Genomic DNA, 26,085 nt, shown 5'->3' with positions numbered 1-26,085 from the left:
CAACAACAAAAAAAAACATTACTAAAATATCAAGCATTTCTAATGTTACGTGACTATGTATCGGTTGTGCTAATCATATTGACATTTATAGGTGTCGTTTGTGTTCAAACAATATTCACAACTTTTTATCTCCTTTCGCCATATAAATGTTAAACATTAAACCGTTTGCCCACAAAACCTACTAGCTTAACAAGAAATATGTTAGCTTTTAAATACGTCATATCAACTGTGTTGACGTGAACAATTAGTTGTTTAGGGATGGTAACGATTGAAAAGGCGTCAGGTTGATATCTAAATTGGAAAAAAAAGTGGAAAAAAGACACTAATATCAAGTTTGACGTTTATATGATGTGAGCTGCCATTCACCTGACCACTTCCACCTTCCTTAAACAACGGAGTACAAGTCAAACCATTACGCTAAACGCAGGGGAAATTAATTTAAAATGTCGCAAAAACAATACTTTTAGTCGTAACTCTTCGCTTATTTATTTTTTAGAATTTGTTAATAGCAACCACTGAAAATACGTATTCCACATATGTGCATAGTTAATAAGAGAGGACGACGAATAGAAACTTGCTACAATACGATCACCCCGCTGTCTGTTTCTATTTGGTACGCTCCACCATTGTGACGTTTTAAAAATTCAGCAAGCTCACTCGGCTGTTGGCTCTCAGAGGTGGAAAAAAGCCCTTGTTGTGGAACGTAAGAAAGACGCTTCGAAGCCCGGAAAAGGACGCCCGACACCGGCACAAACACTCAACGAATCTCATTTCCATTGGTTTCGCGTCCCATTCTTTCGCCGAAGATGGCCTGTGGGGCTACGCTAAAGCGCTCGATGGAGTTCGAGGCCCTCCTGAGTCCCCAATCTCCCAAGCGGAGACGGTGCAACCCCCTACCGGGGACTCCCGGCACTCCGTCCCCGCAAAGATGCAACAACCTGCGCGCCGCCGTCGACGGCTCGACGCTCTCCATGTCGCCGCAGAGTGTGGCGGGCGAGAACAGACTCACACCAGGTACGGTTTTATTCGTTTTTACTTGCTTTTTCTAGGGTGGGTGTCACGGGGAGGGGGGTTTGGGTGGAGTGGTTTGCTTGAATGGGGGTTGGAGGCTAACGCTGAACTCGCTATGCTAACATCCGCGAGGGGAATGTCGTCGTTGAGTTACTGTAATTCATGACCTATATATACTCATATGAAATATATCCTTGACGAACGTCACTCTAAAGTGCGTCACAGTGGAAATAAAACTGTTTTATCGTTAAAATGCTGAAATGGAAGTTGAATAATGCACTTATTCATGTGGACATCACGTCCTCCTTCCTCAGACAGGATGTTAAGCTCATGTGTCGACTAGTCGTATAAGACGTTACAAAATGGCAGGTAAAGGTTGGACAAATACGTTCAAGCTGTTAATTAGGTTGGCACAATCATCCTGCATTGTGGCGGTGGAGGTGAGGGGATGTTGCCATTATTGCTTTCCTCCTGAGGGTGGGAGGGCATTGTTCATTTCCTTCATGCTTTTGCCTTGTCTTCCTTGAAGAAACGAGCTGCAGAAGTGAGGATAAAAGCCTCAAGTAGGGACTAATGGGCCCGAATCCTAGAAATAGTGACAGTCATCCAACTTTGACACCAGATTTGCTATTAGAGGTGTCACAATTTGGAACAGTATATCGATTTCTAAAGCAACAATTCGATCAAATCAATGGGGACGAAAAACCAATCAACATCGTCGACTTTTAGATAAGCCACGTTGCTAAATAGATCAAAATGACTGAAAGGTTTCAGCAAAAAATGTCAAAATGGCTATTCAGTCTCAAATGTGTCGTGGTAAATTAATCGATTCGCATCGAAAAATCGCTATTTCTCAAATTGTAATGAAATTATTCATTCACGCGAGAGTTGTCCAAGGATGACTTTTTAACCAATGTCCTGATATTGTCAAACTCCAAAAATCCAATACCGATATCAAACCGAAATGTTACGGCTAATTGTATTGTGATGCTCCAATGGATGCGTTAATAATGATAAATGTAACAACTAATGAAAATTCTGTGAAAAATTTGAACTTCAGACATTGACTTCGTAACAATATTGACAGGACACGGGGCGCGGGGCCGATTAATATGGGGGCCTGCATTGTTGGTGTGGCCGTCAAAGCTGACTAAGTGGAATCACTGACAAAGAGCTTTTTTCCTTGAAAATTCTTGTGAATAAATGCTTAAATTCCTGAATTCTTTATAGATATGCATGTAAAACTGTCTTGATTCTTGGCTAAAAGCAACAAAAAAAAAACGTGAAGTTAGCATTTATTTTACGTAAATATGTCAAAGTACAATGCTAGTCTGTTAGTCAATGTGGCGGCCGCCTTACGTAAACGGACCTTTTCCGGTGAAAATTGTGAATAAATGCTTAAATCCCCTAATTATTTATAGATATGGACGCAAAATGGTCTAGTTTTTTGGTTAAAAGGGGGGGGGAGTGCAGTTAGCATTTATTTTACTTAAATATGTCGAAGTACGATGCTAGTCTGTTAGTCAATGTGGCGGCGGCAGCCTTACAACACGAAGCTTTTTACGTTGAAAATTCTTGTGAAAAAACGAAAAATATAATTACCTTGAATCCTCAAACAGTCACTCCTGAGACAATCCTGTTTGTATGCGGTACAGCTTCCGTACTTTTTCCAACCTGAATCCGGTGTTGGATCGCTGCATGTGTCGCTGCGACCGACTGTGAATAACTAATGTAGATTGTGGGATGGCCCCCTACTTGATTGGCAGTCTTCTCCCAAAAGCAAACCTCAACATGAAAACTCCCTGGTTTACAGCATTCGCAAATGATGAAAAATAGACAAAATCTACAACTGACACCACATGCATAATGAAAGTATACGTTAATAAGTTTTAATAAGTAATAAGTTGGGTTTTTTTGCCGAGTGTAAAGCTTACGGTTAGTGGCTTAGCGAGCTGACTGCCGATGAACATTTCAAAATAAAGCAGGTAATAAAGGTGGAGTTTCTCTCACATACTTCCGATTCAACACTAAGATAGCTGTAAAATGACACCCATTATGAAAAATCTGATAGGAAGCAAGTAATTTGGCTTTAAATTTGCAAAAATGCACACTTTGCAAGACGAGTCATTTTGGATCAATTCAACACTTGATGGGCTCTAATTGGCAGAAAACAATCATGGCGTTGGGTTTCACACCTAATTATATACTACATACACCTAGCTAGCTTTCAAATGGCGAGTAATGCTTTGTGTCATTTTTAAAAATATTTAAAATACAGTGGTACCTCTACATACAAACTTGTCTTGTTCCAGGACCTTATTTCTAAGTCAAAATGGTCGTATGTGGAGCAGGATTTTCCCATAAAAATACATTATAATTCTATTAATTCGTTCCACTGCCCGAAAACCTACACTAAATCCTTAATAAATACTAGGGCTGTCAAAATGATCGCGTTAACGGGCGGTAATTAATTTTTTAAATTAACCACGTTAAAATATTTGACGCAATTAACGCACGTGCCCCACACAGATTAAAATGACAGCACAGTGCCATTGGCCACTTGTTACTTGTGTTTTCTGGAGTTTTGTCGCCCTCTGCTGGCGCTTGGGTGCGACTGATTTTATGGGTTTAAGCATTGTGTAATTATTGACATCAACAATGGCGAGCTACTAGTTTATTTTTTGATTGAAAATTTTACAAATTGTATTAAAACGAAAACATTAAGAGGGGCTTTAATATAAAATTTCTATAACTTGTACTAACATTTATCTTTTAAGAACTACAAGTCTTTCTGTCCATGGATCGCTTTAACAGAATGTTAATAGCGTTAATGCCATCTTGGTGATTTGTTATAATAAACAAATACAGTACTTATGTACAGTATGTTGAATGTATATATCCATCTTGTGTATTATCTTTCCATTCCAACAACAATTTACAGAAAAATATGGCATAGTTTATAGTTGGGTTGAATTGCGATTAATTACAATTAATTAATTTTTAAGCTGTAATTAACTCGATTAAAAATTTTAATCGTTTGACAGCCCTAATAAATACTGCTGGTACTAGAGGTGTGCGAAGGTTCCGAGTTTTAGATTATTCGCGATTAGGCCGTGGAAGATTCGAGAATGATTCACAAACATCCAAATTCCCATTATTGAGGTATGCCAAGTAAAGCGGAACTAATGCACAGTCAGCGCGGTCTTCGGGACGCAATGAGGAACGGACTGAGAGTAAACCTCATGCTAACTCACGGCTCTGGCTCAACTCATGTCTGCTAGCTTAAAAAACAATAATACCTGACTGCGGCCGACAGCCGCTACAAACTACGTCGACATAATGCTACGGTAGATATCGCATATGCATAGAACTAGATGCGAAATGACAGACTAGGCGGTGTCAGCATACAGTGCCCTCCATAATTATTGGCACCCCTGGTTAAGATGTGTATTTTAGCTTCTAATATTTTTTTTATTCAAATAATATGGGACCTTAATGGAAAAAAAGAGAAAAATCCAACCTTCAATACAAGTGCATTTATTCAGTGGGGAAAAAAGTCCCACATAAAGAAATAATTATTTGACATCAAATAATGTGTGTCCCAATTATTAGCACCCCTGGTGTTAAAACTCTGTACAACCCCCTTTTGCCAACAAAACAAGGTCTGGGGACTGAGATGGCCATGGGAGGAGCTTGATTTTGTGTCTGGTGAACCATTTCTGTGTAGATTTGGCCATATGTTTAGGGTCATTGTCTTGCTGAAAGACCCAGCAGCTTTCGGGCAGAAGGCAACAGATTTTGATTTAAAATGTCCTGGTATTTCAAAGCATTCATGATGCCCTGCACCCTAACAAGGTTCCCAGGGCCTTTGGAAGCGAAACACCCCACAGCATCACTGACCCACCCCCATACTTCACAGTGGGTATGAGGTGCTTTTCAGCATGCACATCTTTCGTGGCACGCCAGACCCACTTAGAGTGTTTGTTGGCAAAAAGCTCAATCTTGGTCTCATCTGACCAAAGCACACGGTCCCGGTTGAAGCCCCAATACCGCTTGGCGAACTCCAGAAGTTTGCGTTTATGATTGTGAGTGAGTAAAGGTTTTCTCCGTGCATGCCCCCCAAACAGCTTGTTGGCGTGTAGACAGCACCTCACACCCACTGTGAAGTATGGGGGTGGGTCGGTGATGCTGTGGGGCTGTTTCGCTTCCAAAGGCCCTGGGAACCTTGTTAGGGTGCATGGCATCATGAATGCTTTGAAATACCAGGGCATTTTAAATCAAATTATGTTGTCCTCTGTCCGAAAGCTGAATATGGGTCGTCACTGGGTCTTTCAGCAAGACAATGACCCTAAACATATGGCCAAATCTACACAGAAATGGTTCATCAGACACAAAATCAAGCTCCTCCCATGGCCATCTCAGTCCCCAGACCTCAACCCCATTGAAAACCTGTGGGGTGAGCTGAAGAGGAGAGTACAGAGGAGAGGACCCAGGTCTCTGGATGATTTAGAGAGATTCTGCAAAGAGGAATGGCTGAAGATCCCTCTTTCTGTCTTTTCCCATCTTGTGGAACATTATAGGAGAAGATTAGGTGCTGTTTTGTTGGCAAAAGGGGGTTGTACAAAGTATTAACACCAGGGGTGCTAATAATTGTGACACACATTATTTGATGTCAAATAATTATTTCTTTATGTGGGATTTTTCCCCCACTGAATAAATGCACTTGTAGGTTGGATTTTTCTTTTTTTTTTTTTTCATTAAGGTCCCATATTATTTAGAAAAAAAATATTAGAAGCTAAAAAACATTTATTATGGAGGGCAATGTAGTCAAATCGTCTCAAAATATGATTATAATTCACATAATAATGCTATTTAAGACTTTTTTTTTTTCTCCTGTCGTGCGTACTTTAAATTCAACAGGAAGTGACTGCAAATCAACAGCAAATGAAATGCCCCAAATTAAACTCATTGCTTGCCATTGACCGCCATAGATGTCCAATGCGTTTGGAGTGGGAGGGATGGCAGCGAATGAACATTCGTTCGGACCCTCCTAGTTTAAATTGATTGCAAGTCTACTAGTCATAAAAGAAGGACGAAGATATCTTGTTTTTCTGTTTATTGTTGTTTTGTAAAATATCCTAGGATGATTTTCTGACCAATGTATGTTAATCGTAGTATCGCCATATCATGAGATCGTAATCGTTAGCCTAAAACGATGTGTCGATTCTTGGCAGGAGCCTATCGATGACCTTTTGGGAAACTAAGTATCACAATCACTATTTCGCCATTTTGTCACACCCTTATTTCTTAGTAGTCTTTTGTTGAAGTGCAAGATATGGACTCTTCCCAGAATTAGATTTAGGACAAAATGGCTCACTTCCAGTCCAGTTAGAAATATGGCTCCCAGAGACGTTTTGTGGATATTGTCATACTGGGAGTCCAAGCGCCGCTAGCAAGCGCCGCTAGTCCAAATAGACTAGACGTCTATCACCGTCAATGGCAGCCAAATAGTTGATGCCTGTTGCAAAAAAACTTCCAAAAAGCCCTACGTTGATTTCAAATGGCCAGAGTAGAGACCTGGTTGAGCACGTGTTTGTAGGCCGACGCAGGGAGTGGTGCTTATCTATCATGCTGCACACTAGTCAAGCTTTGATAGAATACACACACAAGCACACAGCTGTTTTCTGACAAACACATCATGTACTTCTGCTCAGGGACAAGTGTGTCATTCCGCTTTCTTTTTATTTCTCTTTGGAAGGGGTTACTCAAGTTTCATGCCAGTAGCCATCCATTCCCAATTTTTTTTTTGGTTTTTATTTATAAAATAGCCGACCCTTAGATTATTGATTGCTATTGACGGAAGTAGAGGTTTACTAGTGATAGTAAATGTGAATTTAAATTATTGGTGCACGATAATTATTGGTCCGATAATAGGAATTATGACGTCATCCCGATAAATCCAATAACATTATTAATAGGACCGATAATATGTATTGTGCTGGCTTTACAGTTTACAGTGACTTTACACACTAGTATAGGAAAGCAGTTGACCATTTGCGGGGCATTGCTCCCACCTGCTGGTCAGAATGATACGTTGCATCTATTTTTTGTCACAGTAGTTTTGTTCACATTACAAGCTCATTCACATACACAGTGTGGTGTCTAGCGGTCGCGTTGACAATCGTGAATGCTTTCTGTTATGTTTCCGCCTCGGAAATATGTCTAAGTATTTTATGTTTACTATCACATATGGATGTGCACCATATGTTTACTTCTGTGGAGAAGGGTCATATGTACAGAACTTAATAAGTTGTTGTGTTATGGAAGCCAGCCAATGCTTTAGTAGCTCAAGCTAGTGTGCTATGCTATACATATAATAGTTGTGTATATAAGTGTATTGTGCAGTTTGTTGCATATTGAGTATTGAATATGTGTATTATGTGTACTTTCACATTATTAAGACAAGTGTCTTCCCATAAAAGCAAGAAAAGACCAAGCCTTGTGGTTTATGGAAGTGCATTCATTTTTAATTGGCTGTCGGGCAGTGCAGATGTAAACCGCACTGTTTTGTTCATGCAATTATGAAAAATCTGGTGAGATCAAAGGCAAATCTATGTTGAAGCCACCACTATTTATTGTTTTTTTTTTTTTTAAAACCTCCAGGTGTTCAAAAACTAAGGTTATATATTTCATAAAATAATTATATTATCGGTTATCGATATCGGTATCGGCTTTGAGGAGCAGGAAGTTATCGATATCGGTATTGGTTTTAAAATATGGATATTGTGCACCCCTAATTTAAATGAGCTCATCGGTTATTTTGGGGTAAGAAAATGGAGATATTTGAAGGCTGTGTTTTTGTTCATAAATTACTGAGATATTATTGCCCCCCCCCCCCCCCATTTTAAAAAAATCAATTTACAATAACACAGTGAGAATACAGTATACATTAATAGATCAAGTACACCCATTTAAACGCGATAAGAAATCACAATTAAAAACAATAGACCATGCCTCTTAAGTAAAAGACAACAATATTAATGCCGCACAGAAACAGAGTAAATAAAATGTGTTTTTCAAGAAAAAAAAATACAATTGCTGTTAATAACTTAAGCATTTAGGCAAATGAAAACTTTCCCCCTCATAGCTTCTGCAATGGTGTTCCCTAGGGATGCAACGATACAGTTAAGTCACGGTTCGGTACGATTTTCGATACGGGGGACATGATTTTCGATCAGATTCAATACAGTTAATGGTCTGAAAAAAAAAAAAAATTTTACCTTATGTTGGTCTCAACGAGGAGCAGCTGGATCCAGCCATTTTAGATTAGTTATGTCATATTCACTGTTGCCACTAGAGGGCAGTGTATCCACCTAAATGAATAAAGCTTACACACAAACACTTTCAAAGCAAACCATTACAACGCCACTAAAATTAAACTAATCCTCGAAGCAGAAATATTTGGTTCAAATCTTTTTTTTTTTTTTTTTTTTTTTTTCCTAATCAAAATACTTGAGTTTAGTGCTGCAACGATTAATCGATTAACTCGAGTATTCGATTAGAAAAAATATTCAAATTAAATTTTGTTGCTTCGAGTATTCGTTTAAAGTGGCGTTGTAATGGTTTATTTTGAAAGTGTTCACATTTAGTTTTATTGATTAGTGGGATACACTGCCCTCTGGGCTGCCTCTTTTCACGTGGCTGAATCCAACTGCTCCCTGTTAAAGGGTATGTTATGCCCTGGGAAAATGTTAATATTCCATCATTTATCCATAAACGCATGCCTTTCTTATTCATATCATGCCACTTCGTGTAATTACACACAAGAAAATGAGAGAAATTTGGCTCGATTGTCAAGCTAAAACGACCGGCGCCCGAGATCTGGCAGATTGTGTGCGTGACGTCACGACAAGTGAAGAGAGTGCCACCGGCCACTAGGGGGGCAGCGCCCGTCTGCGTCAATATAATTCCTTCTAGTGAGGGGAGAATTAGGGGTGTTTTCAGCTGTTTATGCTGATGCATTGTGTTCGTACTGCACATATTCCAGGTTCCCTCATGAAGAAACACCCCTCGTTGTCAATAAGGCTACGTTCATACTACAGGTCTTAATGCACGAATCCGATTTTTTCGTGTTTTTCCGACTTGAGTGAGGCATTAACTTGACGGTCTGAACGTGACAAGTCGCATAGAACGGGACCATTTCAAATCCGATCTGGGTCACTTTCGTATGTGGTCTAAATCCGATCTGGGCCACATTTTTCCAGACTGTCGCGGCGGTCTGTACTGTCCAGTCCCGCAAATCGGATTTCATGCAGCAATTCCGTCATCAAATAGCGAGAGAGTCGTTACCGTAGCGATGCACCTGTGCGTTATTAGCGCCTAGCTTGCAGTGAACACGGCTTTCGGGGAAGGGCTGAGCTTCACAACAGTCATAAAAAATAAAAATGGGTTGAGGATAAGCCTGAGAATGCTTAGTTTTCTCTGTTACAAGTGAGCAATATTTCAACATTGCTTACACGGCCGAGAGAGAGTCGGGGCAAACTGCCCATATGTGTGTGACGTGCACGGACAGTGCGTGCATGCTATCGATCCATATAAACTTTGAATATAAGCCTAAACGGGGATTATTTATGTCTGTTATTTGTGTCCTCCTTTTGAAAAGCAAAACATGATATCCCTGGAATGACGTGTGTCATTTGTTTTGATGCTTCTGCGCATGCGGGTCTTCTTGCTTAGCGCGTGTCGGACTGCGAATTAGTGCGCATGCGTAATACTTGAACGGTCTCAATGGATAAAAGCAGTCTGAACGGGCACGCCAAAAAAACGGATATGACAAAAAATCGGATTCGTGCATTAAGACCTGTAGTATGAACGTAGCCTAAGAGAATTCAGAATTGACAGTGAGGGGTGTTCCTTCAACAAGAAAAAGGCTCAGTGCTTTAATACTGAATGGCGGCGATGATGGCAGACAATTTCGTTTCTAGTTTCAGCGACGAATCCGACGTAGAAGGACGTAACGAATGTTCATCTAATAGTGACGAGGAGAGTTACGAAGCTTTAATCGGTGTTTTACGTTACCAATTTGAGCCCAAACAAACGCCAATGCAGCGTAATGAAACGGTCATTGAGGGGAGCAATGACACCGATGAAACATCGGCAGCAGATCGTGTGGGAAACACCAATGATTTGTTTTGCATTTCTTTTAGTGAAGCTGATACACCGTGACTGCAAAATAAAGGAATGCATAGAATAATTATCATTTATTGCGCTATCATAGCTTTTAGCTCTGCCAACAGACACAAATATGAATGGGATCAAAGGATTTGTTCTATATATTTTACAAACGATAATGTATACATTTGTCCAGTCCTGTATCCAATGCGTGACATTTTTTTATTATAAAAGAGTACTCACTCTGGCCATTTCGAGCTTGGCTGCTCCCCTCCTTTGCTTAGCCTTAGCCTCCTTTGCTAGTCGTCGTCCTCTTTCTTGATATCTCGGGACATTTAGGTCGCTGCGCGTGTATGGTCATCACCGCATCTCCTTTGAGCAGCAATCTTTTAGCAAAATCCGATTTCACTTGTCCATAGTTCGAGAAGCTTTCAGGTGGAAACTGCGCACCACAGAAAAGCATGCCGGAGGCTGCGTCTAGAAAATTAGCCCTCTTTGCACGGACGAACTTTACCCATTGTCTGCGTAGTCCAGCTTTTTTTTTTTTCGCGTTCGGGAACTCATGGATACTATATTCTGATAAATAACTATTTGTACACCACATAGCACAGCAGTTTTGAACCATTTTTGTGATGTTTTCGTCAAACAAACCCCAACGCTACTCTCTCGTCGTTAAAAAACAATGGCACCTGGCTCCGCCTCGACTGTCAATCACTTGTCGTGACGTCCCCGCCCCATTCGGCTGTTTCTGGAACACTTTCGGGAATGTTCGTCATTTTCGATCTATTTTCGACAATTGCTCATTAATGTGATTGATTTTTTTGTTAACTTTATCAATATTTGTTATCTTGGCACATAATGGTTCTATTGATGTCTCACACCCCCTTTGCCGCTACATACCCTTGAAGATCAACATAAGCTAAGTTTCTGTTTAAGCTGTTTTTTTTTTTAATGCTTTCATAATTTAGTTTATAGCTATATTTAGCCGTTTTTTGTGGGAATTAGTGCTGAACATTTTGACAAGAACATTGAAATAAAAAAATTTTAGCATTTGAGCTAGCGGACTTTTTCTTTGTTAGTTTGCCAATTGTTCTTTATTTGTACATAGATAAATTTTATACCATTTGAGGCTCAGGTATTTTAATTTTTCATGTTCCTTATCCGATTACTCGATTATTCGAACTAACTAGTCCATTGATTAATCGACTAATAAAATAAAATATTCGATAGCTGCAGCCCTACGTGAGTTAATCGTTGTAGTGCTATCTGTCACATGATTCTGCTCTTTTATTGGCTTATTGTTGATGACGTTTCATTTTGGGTTTCGGAGTGTGAAGACTTGTGGGCATTGGTTTTGAGTAGGCCTGAACGATATTGGAAAAAACTACTGCTGCGATTTTTGGGGGGGGTTGCGATATTATACTGCGATATTAAAAAAATATATATTTTTTTTAAAGAAATTTTCACTGGATGACTTGAATAGCTGTTTGGAAAGACTTTGGATGACTCACAATGACCAGTGTACAGATCCCTCGTTTTTCGCGGTTAATAGACCCTACCCACGTGACGTCACAACTCCGCTCTCCTGAATGGTACCGCCCAATTGTCCGTCAAAACATAGTGTTAACCTGTTACGGCTACGTACATTCCTCCTATTTACGGCGTGTTTTTCTGCTCCTTAACATTAATAATCAAAATGGTGAAGGCGTGTGTGGCTGTTGGTTGCACTAACAGAGAAGATGGAAGGAGAGACTTGAAGTTTTACCGTATTCCGAGGGATCCAAAGAGGAGAGCGAAATGGACGGCTGGGCACCAAAAAATCACCACAGACTATGTAGTAGTCATTTTATATCCGGTAAGATGCATTTAAGATATACTTAGAGGGTTTTGGGCTGACAAATAACCACAATTAAGATCATTGCTAGGCTAATCGCCGACAACATACACGTATGTTTGTAGTGAGAGTGCTATCTCTAAACCATATAAACATTAAAAGCCTTAACTCCATTGACAAACGACATGAAATACATTAGACTTGACAGTGGATGTTAGCAATAACAAAAGATTTTGAATTGAAAATTTCGTAACTCACCTTTCCAAGCACAAGATAGATTCCTGCCGAATTTTCGTGGACGAGGACCTGTTTCACCCAACCAGCAACGAAGTATTTATAAGCCTCCAAGCTCTTGAAGTTTTTCAAATTTTCGTGAGAATAGGCTGATTTTGTGTGGACAAGATAATTGTAAATATCAGCGTAGCAGATGTCAGGCAGACAGGGCGAAGACAGTGGGTCGAAAAACATCGATTTGGGCATCAAATATGGATCTGGCGACTGTATAGAACGAAGCTTTTCCACATAACGCCTTTTATGCAACACATCCAGTGAGTTTGCGGCATCAGAAAGCACCGGGTCTTCCATGAAATGCATTTTAAATTCCTCGATCAATTGAAACCAATGCTAATACAGAGACAAAATGACGGACAAGTGGGCGGAACCATACAGCGAGCACGTGGTTTTGTGATGTCGGTGGGTAGGGTCTATAGGGACCAGAACCCGCCGCAACAAAGTTGCGCACCCTGCCCCCCAAATTTTTTTTTTGTGTGTGTGTGTGCTCAATGTATTTATTCAGATTTAACATTGGAAAGAGATACATATAAGGCATGTTTTTTTTCTCACTTTTTCCCCAAAGTATGATTTTAAAAAGTGTGTGTGTGTGTGTGTGTGTATATGGTTTTAAGCACTTCAAATGTAATAATGACGATCAGTTTTAAACATAACTGTCCAACCAAATCATTTTTGAACAAGAATAAAGTACTGAAGTAGAAAAATGCTTGGCTTTATTAAATACTTCTGTTTATCTACCTTAGCTGTGACTCTTGGTGGACATGTAGAAATTACAAACTCCTCATGATCACTACTGGCATTTAATTTATATGTCTCAAACGTCTCCACACACACACACACATTCATTCCAAAGCGGCTTCCTTGCAGAAACTGTTTAACAAGTTAAACGATGATTGACAGCTGCTGCGCTGTGACGTCCGCTTCAACTGTATCTTTGAACTTGCCAAACTGAACTTTGAACTGTGAGGTTCAAAGAAATGCGAGAGGGAGGGTGTAAGGCTCTGCGCAGAGCAGAAAGCAGGGCGTATGTGGATTAAAAAAAATAAAAACTATCGCACGTCCTTGCGATGGGACTATCGTGCATGCACACATCGCGATGGCGATGTTTAAACGATATATCGTTCAGGCTTAGTTTTGAGTCAATTTCTAATCATTTGGGGACATTCTTGAAACCCTTCGGGGCCGTTTACATGGTGACTCTCTGAGAATACGAACTATTTCAAATTTGCATTTGCGTCTCCATTTGAACAATGTCGCAATTCCGCATGAAAACGATGTAGTATTCATGCCAAGCCCTAGGGGGCAGTGCAGATTTACCGGGCGACAGAGAATGATGCACTTTGACCCCACCAAGCTCCCTCAGCCCAGAAAAAAATATGCCCACCCATTCGAAGCGATGTCATTTTTCTTTTGTTCAAAAAGGCACAAAAATTGAAACGTTCAACATATTTAATTTAAAAATATTATTAAAACAGTAAATTAAAGCTGACATTCCGCCATATTTGCTGTTTTTAATGTTTAGTAGCAGCGCTGCGCACGCCCAATGTGACGTGTACGAGTGCTGACGTTAACAGCGCGGTCTCACGCGGCCGGAGCCTTTGATATGCATGCCGAGGAAGCCCCGCTCTACCCCCCGCAATCGGATTCTTTCACTTTGGAGGCAGGATTCAGAATTTTTTGTTTTTGCCTTCCGTCTTCGCCGGCACCATATGCACGCGAGGGGAGTCCGCAACTCAGTCATTGCGTCTTTGTGTCGCAGAGTCGCCATGTAGACTGCCCCTTCCTGTTCAGTTACCCAAAATCAACTGGAAGTGACACGTAAAATGGCTCAGAATTCACTCATTGCCTGGCATTGGCTGCCACTGATGGCCGTAGACGTCCAATCCGTTTGAAGTGGGAGGGTGGCAGCGAATGAACGAAACCACCCTCCCACTTCAAACGGATTGGATGTCTACTAACGATAAACTAATTCCAATTCAGAGCAGGAAGAAAATGGCTTGTTTTCCCGTTTATTAGTTGTTTTGTGATGCTATTCCGATACACTTGTCCACCCAATTACATGTCCCTAGTTGGAACTGGTGCGGTGGTCCTTTACTTTCCCCTCCGGCTGTCTAAATTACAACACAGCAGCTGCCAACATGACCTCGGCACAGCAGGTATCGTTCTCACAAAGATGACCCTCATGGGATTTCGGGGGGGGGTTAACAAGCCAGGCCTGTCTGTCTCGCGGAATTTTGTCCAAGCATCTTCTTTTAGTGTTGAGTTAAATGTCAGCTGTCACGAAGCTCAACCCACTCTCAGCCAATTACTGAGGAGCGAGTTGAATTTTCTTGGAGTTATCATGATAGCTAGTAAAAGATACAATTTTATCTCAGATGAACATTTTATACTTTTTGTCAGCGTGTCGACCTTTTAGCTCAACCACCTTTGTGAACTCCCGGAAGGAAGCATCTGTGAGTGATTGCTCAGCATGGCCATGGTTGCCAAGCAACGCCCCCAGAGTTGAGTTGATACTACTGATGAGGATGTACAAGGGCCATTCTCGCTTTGTTTAGTATAGTCTTGTACGTTGCAATAGGAGCATAAATTTTTGTAGTAAGGAAATTGATCTTGTGTTTTTTCCACTCATTCACGGTTTTCATTTCGCTTTGTCAACAACTAATGATTCCTGATCGCTAGAGGCGTGTGAATTTTCTTTTTATCATTGCGTGTGGTGTCAGTAATAATTTATAATTTTGTTTGCAAATGCTGTTAACCAGCGATTTTTCATGTTTGAAGTGTCACCTTTTAACCGTAAGTTTGCGTTTTGGAGAAGAGTGCCAGTGTTTAATAGCTGGCTAAAGTAGGTTGTCTCCCCACCCCCCATTAGCCTCAAATGTTTTATCTGCTGACAAAGCACAATACCTGTTGAGTATGTTTGTTTTAGTTCAGCAGTGTTGTCAGATTTTTTGAAAAAGTAATTTAATTACTGATTACGCCTTAAAAAAGTAATCTAGTTACTTAACTGATTACTTCATTATCAAAGTAACTAAGTTACTTTAAAAGTAATCTGTCAGTTACTTTTTACCCATTTTTCTCCCTTTGCCGCCTCAACATAAGAATGACAACAGAAAAATGTCATCACATGTAATTTACTTTACGATGATTGAATTTAAAGGGGAATATCAGAATTTCGCGCTAGTTTAGCCACTCCGGAGCCCTGAAATTAAGAAATATCTGACAAACTGCTTGGAATTTGTTGAAATCAACTCCACCGACCAATTAAACCCTGCCAACTCTTAAGATTAAGCCTAATGTCAAAACTTGGGAATTTCGGCTTATGGTTAACAGCGTATCAGTGCCAATGTAAAATAATGCAAACTGACTGCACAAAATTGCAAAGGTGGTGGACGCGCATACGCGCGGTCCACAACCCGGAAGTAGTCCTCTCAACACACACACGCGGTCAATTTGGCCACAAAACGTGGCGGCAACTAAGCACTTTACACTCAATCGGACTTACAACACATCCCACAGATGCTAAACGAACACATCACCTCACGGCATAAATGTGCAACACGCATATGATGTAAACAAAGCTTGCCAACTTTGAGCGATGACTGCCCGCCGTTGCTACAGCAAAGTTACAAAGCGGCCGCGCATGTAGGAAGTCCAACCTTTTGCTGATACCCTCCAGAATGAAGGAAAAATACTCACCTTCATTCATGGATATCCACAGATCAACATTCCCTCGCAACGTGTCAACACTCGACTTCAATGTCGACCCGCCTGGCCCACGCCTTCAGTCCCACAACACATGTGACACGAGACCAAAACAGAGGTTGTCATGGAAACACGTACCGGGAACCTTTTATTTTAGCATTTTCTATTCAAAATGCTCTTCGTACATGACTACAATAATCTTCATTTACATACGTTATGAGGCGATGAAAAAAATAGTAGGACTGCAGCTATCAAATATTTTAGTAATCGAGTAATTGACTGAAAATTCTATCGATTAATCGAGTAATCGGATAAAACAAATATATTTTTAGGTGAAGAGCAATTATAAATATACATGAGAAAACAGGACATTTCATCTAATCTTGATCCATTTTCAGTCAATCAATGTCTTTATTTTCGATGTATATTGTTGAAAACAGCGAACAATTGCATCTCAGATGTAACTACAATAAAAAAAAAAATTCACTGCTTTTCACTCAAAAAACCTTTAGATCTTATTAAAAAAAATATATATATATAAATATATATATATATATATCTTATCTAAAAATGCCGTTACGCTTGATAACACACATCACTTAAAAGTTAGGATTTTTTTTCCCCACGTGTTTCAATTGAATTTCTATTTGTGTCAAGCCATTTTTAAGTTCTAGTTAAGTTTTAAGTTAGTCTAAACTGTGAGTCCTGATAGGATTTTGAGTTTTTGCAGTGTTCAAAATAAATGTATGATACAGGCTGTATTGGAGCACATTAGGGACCAGTGCTACTTGGTGTTTTATCCAGCAATGACTACTGAGCTAAAATTGATAGTTAGCATTATTGAGTTTTTATTTTACACCCTCATCACTCCACAATGCTATGTTATGTTAAAGTCTGTATGTAAGACACGTTAGCCACGCATCGACAGTGGTCATAATTAATAGAAACCTAGCCCTCCGCAGGGCTAACGTTACGTGAGCTTGTGACAGTAACGTTAATCTTATTTATTAGCGCTTAGCGCTCTACTGCTTTAAGATGGCGGCCGTTTACTAACGCTGCCCAGACGCGGCCGAGTCTGTCATTTCGCATCTAGTTCAACATACATGTGATCTCTGAGACGCATCAGACGCTACCTGCTATCAACTAGCATCGTGCGGGCAAGTATTTAGCAATGTCGGCGTCGTGTGTAGCGGTTGTCTGCTGCACTGTTTTTTTGTTGTTTTTTTGCTTCGTCCTCTACGCACGTAACATCAGCGCGCTGTCCCGCATTAAAAGTAGTCTGAGCAAAACATGATGCTTAGAGCTGTCAAAATAAACGAATACTTGTGGTGAATAAAATTACTCGGATCAGTTTTTAAACTCGAGTTGCTCGAGTATTTGTTTCAGCTCTAAAAAATCGTAACGCAGAGACACTAAGGAAACTAACTTTAATCAGATTACTGGTGTAGAAAAATGAACGCGTTAGATTACTCGTTACTGAAAAAAGTAATCAGATTACAGTAACGCGTTACTAATTAACGCGTTACTGACAACACTAGTTCAGTGATCCTTGTTCAGGGGAACACATTGTCAATGATATATTGACTGATTGTGATTGACTCAAATTATATTTATTTGGAAAACATTAATATGGGCCCTTTTATTAGAAGTCAAAATTGTTCTTGTTTTTGTTTTGTTCATTATAATAATGTTCATGTCATCGTGAAAATTCTGGTTAGGTCAAAGGCAAATTCATGCTAAATCCACCTAGTATTTTTGGCCTACTGGTGTTCAAAAACTCAGGTGAATATACATTGAAAAATTATATACATATATTATCGGTTATCTTATCGGTATCGGCCTTGAGGAGCAGGAAGTAATCGATATGTTTTTTTTTTTTTAAAAAAAGGGATATCGTGCAGCCCTAATATTTACAAAAATGATAAGGAAATGGGCAGTTGTTTATTATAGATCCTTTCTTACATCTTGCTAGAATCCCTTCTGCAACATTCAATTTTTGAACACTTGGCGCTATTCCCCCCCATAGTTGTGGAACTTTGAATCGATAAGCCCTGTTTATCCATCATTTGATGAGAAAATTTGAGTTTACAAAAACCCTTTTATCTTGACTCCAGATCAGGTTGCATTTGCTTATCACTTTGCTTTTTTTTTTTTTTTACAGAAACCTTCCCTGAACTTTGAACAAATTTTACAACTCAATATTGGCATGTTTGTACTGACACGCAAATCAGCACTTATGTGTCAACAACTGGAGCACAATTTGGTCACTTGTTTACTTCTTCAGTTTGATTAAAATGTGTATTTATGGGGAAACATGTCTGCTTATAAATGGCATCTTGGACAGACAACAATAAGGTCTACTTTTTGTAAACCATCAGTATAAAAAAAAAAGACATTTGTTTCTTCGCCTGTGGTTCTACAGAGCAAATCTTTCAAAACCTGCGCCAAGAGTACAGCAGGATCCAGAGGAGGCGGCAGTTGGAGGGGGCCTTCAACCAAACTGAGAACTGCGGACCCTCTGATGTCGCCAGCCCATCTACATCCTTGCACGCCCCCAGCTCCCCACCAGGTAGAAGATGCATAACCCACTATAAAAGCTCTAACAGGATTTAACAGCAGCATTTTACAAAAAAATGCAACAGTTATGTTGTGTGTGTGTATATAGGAAAGTACCGTATTGGCCCGACTATAAGACGGCCCTGATTATAAGACGACCCCTCTTTTTCAAGACTCAATTTTGAAAAAAAGACTTTAAACACCAAATTAATTTTTATACAGAAAATAATTACAGTGCATCTGACAAAAATGATTATACCAATATATTTGAGAGAAAAAGCATGTTATTTTGCCTCATTCAAATCTTAATATCTGAACCTTTAAATATGTGCAATCACATTCGTAAATGAATGGCTTCTGGTTTTTGAAATGTAAATAAACCAATCTATTGTGATAAAACAACAAAATTGCAATAACTGCAATAACCATCAAAGTGAGGTCTAACTAACTGTAGTCTTGAAACAAATCTGAATGAGGAAAAACATTGCAATAAAATAATGCAAACTGGTTAAACTTGAGAGTAGCTCAGATCTGTTATGACAGAACATCATTCAGCATTCGCTTCAATGATATCTGGCGCCATCTAGCGTCGTAAATGGGTATAATGTCTAGACCGCGAATATAAGACGACCCCCCTTTTTTCAGTTTTATTTCAATGCAAAAACACAGTCTTATATTTGGGCCAATACGGTATATCTAAAAGCCTAAGTGCTTTGCTCCTGCAGGGCCTGGACATCTTGAAACGTTGACTTTAAAATTTGTGGAAGAACTGATTTTATATTAGAAAACATTTAACTGGAAACCCTTTGTTTGGTCAGGCGCCTCAAGACGGGACCAGCCTTCGTTCACGCTGAAGCAGGTGAGCTACCTGTGCGAGCGTCTGCTCAAAGACCACGAGGAGAAGATCCGCGAGGAGTACGAACACATCCTCAACATCAAACTCTCAGGTAAACCACGACTATATGGATTCTGCTGGATACTCCACTGGCCAGCAATGTTCAACATTTGGTCTTTTTACCACAGAACAATATGAATCATTTGTGAAATTCACACAAGATCAGATCATGCGAAGATACGGTGCCCGGCCTGCTAGTTGTAAGTACACAAACACCTTTTTCATGTGTAAAAATAAGGGCTGGGACTCCTCACACTTGGTTCATTCTTTTGCAGACGTCTCCTGAACGCACCACCTTGGGATTCCAGTTTCTCCCCTCACACACTACTACTACTACTGCTTGATTTGTCATTTTTATCCCCACATTCTGCACGCCCACACATACACACAGTGCCATGGTTATCCGCTTTTTTATCCAAAACTGTCGCTGACGGCCAAAAATGTGCGGAAATCTCAAGAGACAACCTTCGTCACGGCACCCCAACCTTTTATTTTTCTTTCAGCTTTCCTGTCTTTCACTCGCTCTGAAAATACGGACTGAAACCGATCCCTCACGTGTCCATTCTCTGGCCTGGCGCTGTCAATGACAAAAGCTTCTTTGCTCATGTGATGGAAGCTTTTTGGATTGAACAGCTGTATTTAACGCCTCATGTCCTCCCTTCTCGCTCACCCGTTCTCTCTAAAATGAGAATGTGCTCTATTTTTTTTCCCCTCCGCCTCTTTGAAGAAATAAAAAGTCCAGTGATTTAAAAGCTGTCAAATGAGTTTTTCCATTTTGCATCCAATGTTGTTGAGGAAATGTTTCCTATTTAGTATGGTTTGATAACTTTCATGTACAGAACATTTGTGTAAGTCAGGGGCGTGATAGTTACTTAACAACTCGTCCTAAAATTTGTCTACATCATTTATACTAGGGCTGTCAAACGATTAAAAATTTTAATCGAGTTAATCACAGCTTAAAAATTAATCGTAATTAATCACAATTCAAACCATCTCTAAAATGTGCCATATTTTTCTGTAAATTATTGTTGGAATGGAAAGATAAGACAAGACGGATATATACATTCAACATACTGAACATAAGTACTGTATTTGTTTATTATAACAATAAATCCACAAGACTGCATTAACATTCTTTCTGTGAAAGGGATCCACAGATAGAAAGACTTGTAATTCTTAAAAGATAAATGTGAGTACAAGTTATAGTAATTTTGATAGTTTGTATATTGTGACGAAATATTGCCATCTAGTGTATTTGTTGAGCTAAACTTAATGTTTGAATAGAGTATTATTTTGCATAGCTATTTTGATTGGGAATGCCAGATCTCTTTGCATTGAGCGCTTTTCTTTTTGTGAACATTATTTTTGAGAGATAGGAATATTATTTTTGTTGTGCTTTCACAAAATGATAAACTAAATGATACTGTAGCGACTTAAATGTTCTTATCCGCCCAAATGCATGATGGGAATTTGAGCAACCATGAGTCACAGTGGTTGCTGCAAATGGTATATCTTCTCTGCGTTGAGTACAATACATGGGGTTAAGAAAAAGATAATTTCCAGGTATTCTTCCTCATGTCACTTGCCACAATAGCAATAACAGTTGTGGAAGAGATGCCACCGCTTATCCCATTAAATAGCGCAGCTCAAAATAAATGCATGCGGTACCAATTCGTCCTTCTTGGTAATTGGCGGTGCTATGGACCGGCGATTCATTTTGGCTCGTTGTTGTCGGTTGGCTCGGTTCATCCGATTTCCATATAAACACAGAGAGCCGTTGGATGGCTATTTGTGGGTACTTTTATTAACAAAACAAAAGCATGTGGGGGACGCCGCACTTGAGCCTGCGCTAACTGCGCACTTTCTCTACTCTCTCGCTCCCTCTCTCGCTCGACCACTTTCTTCCTCACTGCTCAATCTGAAAAAGCCGGTCACATTGAAAATAACAGCAGCTCCCCTGGCGGGTGCCGGTAACACCTGCGTCCATTCCAACGGCGCCATTGTAGTCTGTTCGCGGCAATGCTTGAGTGGGTCGTTCCGCGCATGCGTTAATTGCTTTAAATATTTGAATGTGATTAATTTAAAAAATGAATTGCCGCCCGTTAACGCGTTAATTTTGACAGCCCTAATTTATACACAATTAAAAAAAAAAAAAAAAAAAGATACTTAGGTGCATAAATGTTCGATAGTTTTTGATAAAAAATGTACTTCTCGTCCGTAATTTGCCAAAAACATACCAATTCATTTCCAATGGCCAAAATTTCTCATTGATTTCCAATGGCCCTATTCGCCATTCATTTTAATAGCAACAAAACTTCAATTCACTCCAATTGAATAGATATCTAATCAGTAGAGGTGGGAATCTTTGAGTACCTAACGATTCGATTACAATTACGATTCAGAGGCTATGATTCGATTATAAATCGATTATTGATGTCACCCAAACCCCCCCTTTTAATGTTTAGTACATGAGTTCCAAAATAGTTTTAAAATCCTATTAGGCAAAACCAAACTAATATTTATGTATCAAGTTAACAGTTAAAACATTAAATAAAATACTCAAGTCCCCATTCTGTTTCAGCAGCTTTAAACTACAATTAATTTAATGATGTGAATCAACCGCTAAAGTTGTTAAAATTGCTCCCGTTATTCCAAAATTTCCCTTCTGTCTACTTACAATATGTCAAAGTTTTAAAACTTAAGTCAAGATTTTGCTGATTTAGGAGTATTTCAGATAAAAAGTTAATTAGGTTCGCTACAACAGAGCCTTCTAGAGCAGCTTTAAGATGGCGGCTGTTTGCAACGCGGCAACTACTAAGCCTGTCGTTTCGCATCTAGTTCTTTTTATATGTTCTAACACCGCAGTCGTCTGTCATTTAGATCTAGTTCTACATATATGTGATATCTACTATAGCCGTATGTGGCCGTATGTTTGTTGCAACTAGCAACTGGGCGTTGTTTGAACCAGCTGTCGGCCGCAGTCAGGTATTAATTTTTTTATCTAGCGGCATGAGTTGAACATATTTGCTCTCCGTCCGTTCCTCATTGCGTCCTGAAGACTGCACCGATTGTGTTTTAGTTCTGCTTTACCTGGTATAATTCAATAATCGGAATTTGGATGTTTGTGAATCGTTCTCGAATCTTCCACGGCCGAATCGCGAATAATCTAAGAATCGGAAATTTCGCATGCCTCTACTAACCAGTGCTTAATTTGTAAATCATAAGGTGCCGGAACGCAAAGTACATATGACAGCGCAAGGATGACAAGATGGGCATAGGTCCCGGAACATACGCAGAAAATGGTGCTGAAAACGGCACGCAAATGCCCACTTGCCATGCTGTGGGACTTACAAGCCTCAATTTCAGATAATATCTATGGTATAAATGTTATGACAAAAATTTACAATTATTTAGGCTATTCTCTGCACAGCACGGGGAATTGCCCACATAACCACAGGTGGGACTTACAGTACACAGTTATCAATTAGTTTCTCAACAGGTCTAACTTGTAAAACATAAAAAAAAAAAATCAGATTACAATAACACAAACCCATTCTTTTGAGAGGTTCACCCCCCCACCTCTGGCCCCAAAGTTCCCAGCGCCTTGCAAATTGTGCAAGCCAAACCGGAATTTCCCATAAGGGTACTGGGCTGTTGCTCCGGCTGTTGGTGGTCCACCTGGCTGACTGCTAGCGCTGTAGCTGGCCCCACTCCGGATGGCGCTGAACCTGACCAGCTGCTGCCTCGGTAGCAGCCTCCTGCCCCGGCTTGGCTGGCTGTCCGTGAACCTGGCTAGCTGCTGCGGCGCTAGCCACCTGCTGCACCTGGTCCTGCCCGTTGACATGATTGCTGCAGCTGCCCTCATCGCCTGTTGTTTCTTTTCTGACTCGTTTTGATCCATCTTCCTTCTTTTTGAAAAAGACAGGAAATGCAACTGTCTTTTTAGCATGTTGAAATACCATTCAATCCTGGCTGCTTGCTCCCAAGATGCCTCAAATTTCCACAAGTTTTTTTTTAATGTCAGGGGCGTGATTTGTTGGTACAGTTTTTCAGTGCGTCAACAAATTTTCGACTCTTTAAAATGACATTAAATTTTTATAAACAACATACAATTCTTGGGATTTTGTTCTGCAAATTAATTTATGCATGTAATTTAATTTTATACATTTTTAAATAACATTTTATATTACTATTATTTTCTATACATGAGAGGTGTTGGATCTGCCCAACTAAGTCCCGGAACACAGGAAGGCCAAAATCAAGAGGTGTCTGATGTTAATCCGGCACAAATTAACGTGTTTCTAACCCAAGTGACCCCAAATGACCCTAGATGAATGGGAAGTGACCCTGGTATGCCTCAAAATCAACAAAATAACCCTAAAATAACCCCAAATCGACAGGAAGTGACTCAATATGTACAGGAAGTAACCCTGGGAGGCTTCAAAGTCAATAGGAAGTGACCCAATATGTACGGGAAGTGACCCTGGGATGCTTTAAAATGGATAGGAAGTGACCCTGAAATAACCCCAAATTGATAGGAAGTGACCCAATATGTACATGAAGTGACCCTGGGATGACCCAAAATCAACAGGAAGTAACTCCGGATGCCTCAAAATCAACAGGAAGTCACCCAATATGAACAGGAAGTGAACCCGAAATGCCCTCAAATCAACAAGAAGTGACCCAATATACCAATGATCACAGTAATGCTACAATCACAATTTCTGCGGAAATTGCATTTTCTATTTTTTATTTTATTTTTTTATATTACTTTATTGAAAAAAAAATCCCAGAGTTTCCTCCATTGTTTTCAACATGCAAGGCACTTTTTTACAGGCACTTTTTAAATCACTAGCTCCATCTAATGGTAAAGCAGAGAACTGCAACAATGTAGGTTGAATTTCAACTTCTTGTGCAGGCCATTTTTATCACTGGCTACAGGTCAAAAACCGGACAGCGGGCTGCAGTTTGGACACACTTAGTGAAATGCTGCCTTCATATGGTGTCGTAATTATGGTAAATACTAAGCTTGAGAACGATAAACCGATACGACCGGATATCCGGTTTTACAGGTGAGAGATACAGATGTATCGTTAGTAAAGTTACCATTCGACAGTAATTAGCCATTAAATATTCAATGAACCGATAGTAGAAATAGAATTCGGCTATCGCGAGCACAAGAATCGGCTTCTAATGCCTAGCTCAATGCATTGCTTAATATTTTGCTTCACATGCTGCGCTTGTGTCATTCACCACACAGCGCACTTGGATCGAGACCGCACGCATGATATAATATGGACAAGCACTTCTCACGGTCGTGGTTGCCTCAACTTCCCATGCATTTCGGCAGAACCGCTACTAGTCGCCGTCATTACCCGATCGTCACGGGCGTGTCATAACAACGTGAGAGCTAACGAAGCCACTGTAACGCACGCTCCGTAGCATGTTCCTCACAGCCCAAAACGAAACTAGTAGTGGCAACGAAGCAACATGCTAAAACAATGGACAGTGTGATCACCGACGCCAGCAACGTGCAGCGATTGATTTTCAACGCACCCAGGAAAACGAAAGTCGGACTTTGAAGTGATGAAGGCAGCCAGATATGTTCACATGGGACCGAGTTTGTGTGAAGTGTGGAGCGTACACAGATCGTGAGTTTTTAATCCTGAAGAATAACCCACTACAATGGTGGAAAGGGTGGCATATTGTCTCCACGAAACGCAGTCTACTTAAACATGAACATGTGGATTAGTTGATCTTCCTCAAGAAAAATCTGCCCTTCAAAAAAGATAGGGACAGTGATGAGGAATAAAAAATGAGGAAGCACAGGCATAATTGAATGACTTTGCTGTGTATTAGGTTAAAGTAATGATTATTGACCTGTCTAAAATGCCTTGTTTTTATTCCCCCAATTATACCAGTCGTAAAGCATAATTTATTATTTATTTATAATAACACTAGCAGGTTTAAAAAAAAATTCTAGAGCTGCTGCATATAATTAATATTTTTTGTTTGTAAGATGTTTACGTTGAAAGTTTGCACTTAAATTACTTACCTGTTGTGTTCAAAACACCAGGAAATACAGTAATTGAATTACTGCTCTTTATTGTTGTCTGTCAATGGAGTTTTATTATCAATTCCAGCCAACAAAATGACGGTCATATAGTAAGCCTTAATTTTTTTTTCATAAAAAAATAAAACATGACGTTGGTATGAAATTTTGTTTAATTTTGCTATTAGTAATGTGGTCTTATTTTATATTTTTAAAATACTGTACGAACACACACAACAAATGTTTACTATCGTATCGTTTTCACTCTGTATCGAACCGTATCGTTTTTAAACTATCGAATCGAATCGCTCGGCCATAAAAATGTATCGTTTTTTAATCGAATCGTAACCTGTGTATCTAGATACATATCGAATCGGCTTCATGCCAGAGATTCCCAACCCTAGTAAATACCACTTGTCGAGTCGAATATTGCACATGAATGCCGGGTCAGGTCGTATTTTCTACTGGACAACTCAGATTTTATTATGATACGTGACTTTCTGAGATGAGTGTACCATTTTTCAAAACGGCAGAGCGCGTACAGGTCGTAAATGGTAAGAAATTTTAAGTTTT

The 26,085-nt window shown here is 39.8% G+C and overlaps 1 protein-coding gene across 1 annotated transcript; it reads left to right on the top strand.

Moving 5' to 3' along the window:
• Nucleotides 1–647: 647 nt before the first annotated feature.
• LOC130915269 (akirin-1-like) lies at nt 648–20,212 on the top strand. Its single transcript, XM_057835192.1, has 5 exons — nt 648–1,014; nt 18,432–18,578; nt 19,384–19,512; nt 19,589–19,660; nt 19,736–20,212. The coding sequence occupies exons 1-5, from the start codon at nt 807–809 to the stop codon at nt 19,744–19,746; spliced, it is 567 nt and encodes a 188-aa protein (XP_057691175.1). The 5' UTR covers nt 648–806; the 3' UTR covers nt 19,747–20,212.
• The last annotated feature ends 5,873 nt before the right edge of the window (nt 20,213–26,085 follow it).

Source organism: Corythoichthys intestinalis, chromosome 4 (genome assembly GCF_030265065.1).
Source record: "Corythoichthys intestinalis isolate RoL2023-P3 chromosome 4, ASM3026506v1, whole genome shotgun sequence".
Lineage (NCBI taxonomy): Eukaryota > Metazoa > Chordata > Actinopteri > Syngnathiformes > Syngnathidae > Corythoichthys > Corythoichthys intestinalis.
The sequence above is the reverse complement of the archived record's forward strand: the minus strand, read 5'-3'. Positions and strand labels throughout refer to the sequence as shown.

Coding starts and splice junctions, on each gene's coding strand:
- LOC130915269 (XM_057835192.1), top strand. CDS start 807: ATGGCCTGTGGGGCTACGCTAAAGCGCTCGATGGAGTTCGAGGCCCTC. Junction 18,579..19,383: donor CGCCCCCAGCTCCCCACCAG/GTAGAAGATGCA, acceptor TTGTTTGGTCAG/GCGCCTCAAGACGGGACCAG. Junction 19,513..19,588: donor CCTCAACATCAAACTCTCAG/GTAAACCACGAC, acceptor TTTTTACCACAG/AACAATATGAATCATTTGTG.